The 9,516-nt window shown below is 44.4% G+C and overlaps 1 protein-coding gene across 2 annotated transcripts in view; it reads right to left on the bottom strand.

Annotated features, from left to right (window-relative positions):
* Positions 1 to 7,563: 7,563 nt before the first annotated feature.
* Positions 7,564 to 9,516, bottom strand: part of INPP4B (inositol polyphosphate-4-phosphatase type II B) — an 813,539-nt gene continuing 811,586 nt past the window's right edge. The window contains exon 22 of one of the 2 annotated variants that reach the window (XM_088445790.1): positions 7,564 to 8,938. In XM_088445790.1, coding sequence (XP_088301916.1) covers positions 8,812 to 8,938 — 127 coding nt within the window. In that variant the 3' untranslated portion in view covers positions 7,564 to 8,811. The remainder of the gene's footprint in view (positions 8,939 to 9,516) is intronic. The other variant, XR_015869683.1, reaches the window with a different exon arrangement.

Here is a 9,516-nt window from a genome sequence, read left to right as displayed (position 1 = left end):
TCCAAAGTCCATAGGGGCTGGCTGGACTGTGTTGTGTAGTCAGTTGTCCATAGGGGCTGTGTCCACTCCAAAGTCCTGTGCAGTGTCCCAGTCCTAAAAGGGTGCTGTAGTGTTGTCCAGGGGGTGCTCTGTCCATCAGGGGTGCTCCCCCCAAGTGCAAAAAAAATAAATATTTTTTCTGTGTTTGTGAATTGTGTGCGCAGTAGCTGCACGTGCATCAACAAAGTAGTGCCAAGCATGCGCCTGTGTCATAAGTAAAGGGCCGGCTGGCTTGACCGTTAAAGGGTGCTGTAACCCCCAAAGTGCACTCCAAACCAAATAAAAAAATATTTTCTGTGTTTGTGAATTGTGTGCACTGTGGCTGCACATGCATCAACAAAGGAGCAGCGCCAAGCGTGCGGCTGTGTCCCATAAGTAAAGGGCCGGCTGGCTCATTTCTTAAAGGGTGGTGTAACCCACGAAGTGCACTAGTCTCCAACAAAAATAAAAAATTATTTTCTGTGTTTGTGTGCACCTTAGCCGCACATATATATCAATATAACATAAATGGAGAACCAAACTTTCTCCGATAAAAATAAAATAGGGAAAGATCAAGAACCACTTCCTCCTAGTGCTGTTGCTGCTGCTGGGAGTTGTTCATCATCCCAGAGAGGAAGTAGGAACACCACTACTTTTACTAAACAATTGACCCTCCAACAGTCCTTAGCGAGGAGGATGAAGTACGACAGCAGTCATCCTGAAGCAAAACGTATAACTAAGGCCTTGACTACTATGTTGGTGTTAGTCGTGCGTCCGGTATCCGCCATTAGTGCAGTGGGATTTAGACAATTGATGGAGGTAGTGTGTCCCCGGTTCCAAATCCCGTCTAGATTCTACCTGCATCCTCAAAGCAGCAGCGACAAGCGTGCGTCTCTCTGTTAAAGGGTGGTGTAACCCTCAAAGTGCGCTCCACAAACAATAAAAAAATTCTTTTTTTTTCTGTCTTTGTGAACTGTGTGGGCTGTAGCCGCACCTGCATCCTCAAAGCAGCAGCGCCAAGCGTGCGTCTGTCTGTTAAAGGGTGGTGTAACCCTCAAAGTGCGCTCCACAAAAAATAAAAAAAAAATTTTTTTCTGTCTTTGTGAATTGTGTGCACTGTAGCTGCACATGAATCAACAAAGAAGCAGCGCCAAGCGTGCACCTGTGTCCCATAAGTCTGTTAAAGGGTGGTGTAACCCTCAAAGTGCTCCAAAATATAAAAAACAATTTTTTTTCTGTTTGTGACTTGCGTGCGATGTAGCCGCACGTGCATCAACACAGTAGCAGTGCCAAGCGTGCACCTGTGTCATAAGTCAAGGGCTGGTTTGGACATCTGGTTCGGACTGAAGGACGTACCAACAATTTCTGACAAGTCTACTGTCACTGCATATGATACTGTCCTCAAAGCAGCAGCGACAAGCGTGCATCTGTCTGTTAAAGGGTGGTGTTACCCCCAAAGTGCGCTCCAACAAAATAAAATAATCTTCTTTTTTTCTGTTTGTGTGTGAAATGTATGTGCAGTAGCCGCACCTGCATCCTCAAAGCAGCAGCGCCAAGCATGTGTCTGTCTGTTAAAGGGTGGTGTAACCCCCAAAGTGCGCTCCAACCAAAATAAAATAATCTTTTTTTCTGTGTTTGTGTGTGAAATGTATGCGCAGTAGCCGCACCTGCATCCTCAAAGCAGCAGCGACAAGCGTGCGTCTGTCTGTTAAGGGGTGATGTAACCCTCAAAGTGCGCTCCACAAAAAATAAAAAATTCTTATTTTTTTTTCTGTCTTTGTGAATTGTGTGGGCTGTAGCCGCACCTGCATCCTCAAAGCAGCAGCGACAAGCATGCGTCTGTCTGTTAAAGGATTACATCGGTGACAGCATCCAAGTAGGCATGTCAGACAGTCTGTACCTGTACTGGCAGGAAAAAGAGGCAATTTGGAGGCCCCTGTACAAACTGGCTCTATTTTACCTGAGTTGCCCCCCCTCCAGTGGGTACTCCGAAAGAGTGTTTAGTGCAGCCGGGAACCTTGTCAGCGAAAGGCGTAGGAGGTTGCTTCCACAAAATGTGGAGAAGATGATGTTCATAAAAATGAATTATCAACTCTTCCAGGGAGACCAGCCTCCAGAACGTACAGAGGGACCTGTGGTTGTGGATTCCAGTGGGGACGAATTAATACTCTGTGAGGATGAGGATATACAGAACACTGAAGAGGGTGAGGAATCGGTGAATGAGGAGGATGAGGACGACATCTTGCCTCCGTAGAGCCAGTTTGTGCAGGGACAGATTAATTGCCAGCTTGTTTTGTGGGGGCCCAAACAAACCAATCATTTCAGCCATGTCGTGTGGCAGACCCTGGCGCTGAATTGATTGGTTTGTTAAAGTGTGCATGTCCTGTTTATACAACATAAGGGTGGGTGGGTGACAATTCCATCTTGCACCTCTTTTTTTTCTTTGCATTATGTACTGTTTGGGGCCTAGTTTTTCAAACTGCCATCCTGTCTGCCACTGCAGTGTCACTCCTAGATGGACCACGTGTTTGTGCCGCCCACTCGTGTCGCTTAGCATAGTCATCCAGCTACCTCAGTGCAACCTTTTGGACATAAAAACACTATTGTGAGTTGTGAGGTGTTCAGAATTGACTGGAAATGAGTGGAAATTAAGGTTATTGAGGTTAATAATAGCATAGGAGCAGAAAAACCAACACATTCTGTGATTTTAGCTGTTTTTATGCTTTTTAAAAAAAAAATACAGATCCAAAACACAAAACCCAGAACCCAAAACAGGGAAGGGTGGTTTTGGCAAAACCAATCCAGATCCAAAACACAAAGAAAGATCCAGATCCAAAACACGAAAAGTGGCCGGTGCACACCCCTAATAAACAGTGATGGTGCCATTGGTGGTTAACATCTATGGCATGAAACCATTGTTTGCACCCATTCATAGACATCCCTGCAGTGATGGGCAGTGGGCCATTCAGGGTTTAGTGGTGCAGCCATGGAGGCCTGCGCTGAGAGAAAAAAAATCCTTTGATGTATCACAGGTATCAATGGTGAGAGAACTATTGAATTTCCATCATTGTTGGCAAAAGCATCAACCACTGGTGGCAAAACTATCAAGGTTTGTTAACCCTATGGTCAATGTCCATTCCTACCTGCAGCACATCAGAGATCAGGGAACGATGGACATGCAGCTGTGTGATTGCTATTTGCGTCATTAAGCAATGTCAGGAAATTGTAGACAGGCCATATTATGCATTAGAATGCTGCCAAGTCATTGTTTATACTTAGCTCCAATTATATATGCAATTGCAAACTGTCACTGTGAAGAGGAGCATTAAAAGCAACAAACTGATGGATGGACAGTTCACTGTATCTGCTCCAGCCAAAAACCCAACTTCCAAAAGCTTTTTGAAAATCTGGTTACCCATAAGTCATATAAAGCCATTTGTTTTGCTTCTTGCAGCTTGTAACACTTCTCTATGTTACATTACATTGCCCGCTGATGCGTATGTTATTAAGGATTCAGTACGCCCATCCGGCGGTTGGAATCCCGACAGCGGCTGCCCAACATGGGTGAAAATCCCGATCATCCCTAAGGTAAGTATTCACTAACCTAATTCCCTCCCCTAACCCTAACCTTCCCCCCAAGTGCCTAACCTTAATCCCCCCTCTCTATGCCTAAACCTAACCCCCCTTCCTTTACCCTAAGTCCCCCGGGGGGGTGCCTAACCCTAACCTTCCCCCCAGTGCCTAACCCTAATCCCCACTCTAAGTGCCTAAACTTAACCCCCCCTTCCCCGCTGCCTAACCCGAAGTCCCCCCCGGGAGCCCTAAACCTAAAAGGGCTGTCCGCACTCGGCGTCCGGCATCACTTCGATCGGGATGCCGGGCGCCGGTCTCCCGTCGTTGGTGAAATGACAGGCGTCTAGATTTAGACGCCTGTCATTTAACCCTCGCCGAGATAAAGCAGTCGGGAAGCCGGATTTTGGGATTAGGTCTGCCGGCTTCCCGACTGCATACCGTTATTACAGACTGGTGTCTCTTTAATTACATTTATTGTTTTCATTTATGACTGCGATTAAAGTTAATGTGTGGTCCTTATGAAGGTTGAGGGCTACACATACAAAATGTATTAAGTTGCCATCACAGGTCTAGCATGGGTTGGGTATGGGATCCCGACAGTCAGAATGCCAACAGCTGCATCCTGACAGTATCAGGTTAGTAACCCTCCCCCTAACCCACATTTCCTATAGCCTATCCCTAACCCCCCTCCCCCCAGCCTAACCCTCCCGGCGGTCAGGATTCCGGTGCTGGTATTCTGTGCGCTATCATCCCGGCCGCTGGGATGGTAACTACATCCTATCTAGCACACATCACTTCAAACTGCATAGGCATGGATGTGAGGGAGTTGGTCGTGCTAAAATAATTTGTGTTACTAACCACAGAGGAAGGAAGAAAGTGCTATGGGACCATTACAGCTAAAACGGCTATGGCAAACCACTAACACTTGAACAGATCTAAAACAGTAAAGAGATACAGGTGTTATCATTTAAGTAGATTGTATTCTAATTACATTTGTTTTGAGTGTTGTTGTGCTTTAAAAAAAACTTTCTTACAGTTTGTTATTTATTATAATGTTGCAAGACCACTTTTATTTTTCAGTTTTTAACAGCATGGATGTTGTATATATTGATCTTAGCTTTTTCCAACACATCTATAATTGCACATACAGTATACACTGTGATATAGAATGTGAACAAAAGGTAAAAAGTAAAATATACTGGAGATCTAGTTCTGATAACCCTGCTGCTGTCATAGAATAGAATAGATGTGGTGCATATTTAATGATTTTCCTTTGCATGTTGCCAATTGTTTTTCCTCCCACCTCTATGCATACCCTATGGAAGTAGGAACCGGGAAGGGGGGGTATCAGAGAGGGCATTTGCTCCCCATGATTTCTGTTGGGAGGGCAAAGACTGTGCCACCCCATGAAGTCTACACGAAAGCGAATGGGGGTGGATGGCATGTAAACAGAGATGATGAAGCAATTTAAACTCGCCAACTGTTGTCATTTCTTTTTACCAAAAATGAAGTTATCTTCAGGTTTGTTCTGCTGTCATTTTCTTCTTGCAAACGCTTTATCAGTAAGCATGACACATGAGACCAGGAAGCTGCACTTCCCTTTGACTGTTCTTGTAAGCTGTACGACAATGGAATAGAGGAGCTCATTCAGACCCGTTCGCTAGACGCATTCGCTCGCATCCAGCATATGCAAATCCAGTGCATGCCCAGCAAGGCAGGCGATCGCACAGCAAGGCATTGGCACGCCCACTATGTCTTGGCGTGTGATCACTTTGAGTATGCAGACGCCCACCAGCCTGTTATTAGACGCCCACTTGCGCACATCATCTCGATGAAACCATTGGTACATCGAGCACCATCGGATGCGAGGTCAGCGCTTGAGGTTGACTATACCTGGCCGCAAGCACTGCAATCACTTCAATGTGAAATTCAACCAGGTGACGTATACAATGACGCTGCCTGTTAATTATGCACGCCTCTGAAACGGCATTGAGACGCTCAGACATGCCTGTGTTCACACCTACACTCCCCCATTTCTAGTGGCCTGCCCATGTTACCACCCACAAACGGCCTCCCCTGTCACTCATTCAGATGGGCTGTCTATGCTTGGCGAGCGAACGCTTCCCGATCTTTCACAGTGGTTCGCGCACGCGCACCGCGATGCATACGCATGGGCATATTGCGAACCATCGGCAGCTATGAGTGAACGCATCCTAGCGAGAGGGTCTGAATCAGCTCCAGAGAGAGCGAATGATTGTGGCCTGCGGATGGTTTAAAATGTTAGCAGCAGTCTCATTGTTGCCAGATTGTAGCACATATCAGATATTACAGCACATACTGGGCCTGATTCAGACCCGCTCGCGAGCGCTGAGAGCTCGCAAGGGGGACAATGGTGCCCTAGTGCGCATGCGCACGACGGAGGCTGCTCCATTGTGTGCATGCGCGAGACCCGGCTAGCGACGGGGAAGCCGTCGCTCCGGATCTCGCACCAAAGGGGACGTGCTGGCGATGTTGATTGACAGCACGCCCCCTTTGGTGGGCGTGCCGGGGGTGTGGCTGCCAGACGGAGGCGTTCCCATGGGAACGCCTACCGTCTGGGTCCGGCCCCACTGACATCACTAGTGATGTCAGTGGGAGTGATTTTGGCTCTGATAGAGCCAAAATCACTCCAGGTCTTGCGGTCACCGAGACCCTACCGCAGGGTCTCGTCGCAAGCCCGCTGGTCAAGACCATCGCGACCATCTTTTTGGCTGCTCACATATGCTGTGTGTGGTCACCCACAGCGATGTGAGCAGCCAGGAGGCCGCTCCAAGTTTAGATAGGAGGGCCCTGATTCAGAGCGAGCACTCTGGTCAGAGCGTCCGGCTCTGAATCAGGCCCACTGTACCATAACCAGTGAGGCAGAGACTAGAGATTTAAAAATACTCCCAATCAAATGAGATTAGGCTGTCAACAAAATCTGAATAAAAATAAGGTTAATAAATATGAAAAATAAAATTTTTTAAGATGAACAACTGAATGTATCTATCTTTCTAACAGCTATTGTGCTAATTGGTAGTTAATATTAATAATAATATTTATTTAATAATGGGTTGGGTACGGGATGCTGGCGCTCGGGATCCCGGCAGTAAAAATCCCCACGCCGGCATCCCGATGGGGTTAGGACACCAACACCTGTTGGTAGGCATCGTAACCCTTTTTCTACCCCTCCCTCTCCGGTAACTAAACCTAACCTCTGCCCTAGTGCCTAAACATAACCACTCCCTCCCTGCACCCTACAACTAACACTCCCCCCACAGTGCCTAACCCTCCCTCTAGTGCCTAACCCTAACCCCGCTACTTATTTTTGGGAATTCCGGCGGTCGGGATTCCGACACCGGGATTGTGACAAGTGTCGGGATTCCTGTGCCTGTATTGTAAGCGCTGGCATCCCATTTGTTGGGATATTGACCAGATCCCTTAATAATGTATAAATACATTAAAATAAACAATGAAACTGGAGTTGGCCAACCCCAGAAACACTGAGGAAATTAACATAGGATTGAGAGTCTTTGTATATCTACAGTCACTGTTACAACTGTGGTAAAACGAGATATCAAAAGTGAGAAAACAGGGCCCGGTCCTTGGCCTTTTGTCACCCCATGAAAATATCCGTTCCTGCGCCCCTGCAGCCATACAGTTTACTTGACAAACATTTTAAACTCCTCTTACTCTGTCATTTACAGTCACAGGTATAGGGTATAGGGTGAAGAGAAATCAGCCAATTGATCTCCAAGATAATTGATAATGAAAAACATAATTCAACTGATGGCAGACTTGATAAATATTAGGGCGACATATACCAAGTAGGTGCAGTTCTTCATGTTCATTAGATTTGTTTTCTGGAGCATAAGAAGGCAGAAGCACAAAATAAAATAAAAACACATTTATTTAAATTAAAGTAAAAACACAACATATACACATGGTGTACAATGAGTAATGGATACATATAAAACAGAATAAGTGGAAATGGTAAAAAAGAAACCCACAACATCCTTATTTTGAATAATACATTCAAACATTTTAAATATGATAGAAAAATAATGTGCACATGAATGCTAAGAAGTGTGGCATGAATAGGAAAGCATTCTTTCTGACACTCACAAAACAGTCAAAAATACGCATGCGGCTAAAATGGGAACTGTATAAATTCCACAGGCAGGTTCTGGAGAGAGTCACAAGCAGCTCCAGGTACCAGCTGGAGTTACTTCCATTATCTATTTGTATAAAACTATATATAAAAGTAATAAAACAATCCACTGGATTCAGCACTACATAAACTCCTACAATTTTCAAAAGAAATAAAGACATAAAAACACCAACAATTTATCCTTCAATTTTGTAACATAACCATGCTACTGTGTGCATTAAGTGTCCATATAATTTCACATGGCCCATTTTAAACCTTCAGAAGTGACATAGTAATGCTGGGATTTCATTAGCTGTTATTCTCAAAAAGTATAAATGATTAGATTTTTATCTTGGTTTTTCAATTGTGAGTCACCACGTCAATGGTGATGTGGTATACACTGAGAATAACGCTTGTGCCAGTGGTCTCCAGAATGAGAGCGGGAGTGAGAGAATGTTTTTACCCCCTTTGTAAATTAAAAATAAATAGTCCAGAATTATTTACAGATTGCAACAAGGATTTGTGTGTCATGAGGTCATAGTTTTCACCTAAACTAGAATTTGCACTAATTAAATATATTCTAAACATAAGAATACACATTAGATTTTGTCATTATGTTGATTACATTTTATATACCTTGGGTTACAGTATGGAGAGAATATAACCCATAGAAATATGACACCTTATAACAGCACAAGCCACTTATTTCCCTGTAATATCCTTTCATATTATACAAAAACAGCCTGAAATTGGGGATACCTTAGTGACTTGCAATCACGTTTTGGCAGAAAAGAGCACGACAAGTGTTTACACTGGATTAATGCGAGTCTGCTTGTAAATGGTTTATTTGCAAGTTACTGCCTCGGCTGAGCACCAGTACTGGCTTCTGTGTGGAGATCACACTTAATAGTCTTCCCTTAGGTCTTATGGTGCTAAGGATCTCAGGAATGTTACACTACTACACTAACCTGTCCAGCCTGTGCCTTGCACTGTGTTGCAGTGAGACAATCTGCAATTATTAAAACTTGCAAAAAAAAAAAAGCATTTAATTGTTAACTTTTTCCGTATGTCCCTTCAGGAGGTCTGTAGTACTTTGGGAATGTCAGCAGCTGAATCATGTTGAAAGCATACTTTCTGCATTTGATATTCTTCATCACATTCTCTATGCGGCATCCTTCTCTGGGAAGAGGAGAAGAAAGCACAACTTCATGAGACAGGATGTACAGAAATAAGTTTTATTTATTCATTGCAGTGTTGCAGTCTTTCAGTAAAAATAACAAGATTTCAACCATACATTTTTTTCACAAGTGATGATACATCTTACACATTTAAATCCAGAGGCCAGACATATATAGTAAATGCCCTCAGAAATATGTACCAACACCTGGACATAACATCCAAACTGCCTATGTACTGAAGAATAGGTACTCTGCACCATGTATTCGATTTATGTCAAAGATTGCCTACCATGCTTATTTTCAAGCAGCAATACCCTCATTGGCTACTATTCAATGGACAAAGGGCGTGATTCAGAGATGGATGCAATGTCGATGTTGGACGCTGTGGAACAATCTTTTACCATCACACGTGTCAATGCTGCACTGCGCACTTGCTGTGATGGATTAGCGATGGCAATTGCAGAGAGGATTTATTTGCAAAGTAAGTGCCAGGCAATCAGTGTTTGGGTTGGTAATGGGGGGTGGTTAGAAATACGCAGGCATGTCAGGACAGTTTTATCGGCATGCACTAGTGAGCCT

The sequence above is a fragment of the Taudactylus pleione genome, unplaced genomic scaffold (assembly GCF_031769625.1).
Source record: "Taudactylus pleione unplaced genomic scaffold, aTauple2 ptg000389l, whole genome shotgun sequence".
In the NCBI taxonomy this organism is placed as follows: Eukaryota; Metazoa; Chordata; class Amphibia; order Anura; family Myobatrachidae; genus Taudactylus; species Taudactylus pleione.
Note: the sequence above shows the minus strand (reverse complement) of the source record. Positions and strands in the feature narration are given on the sequence as shown.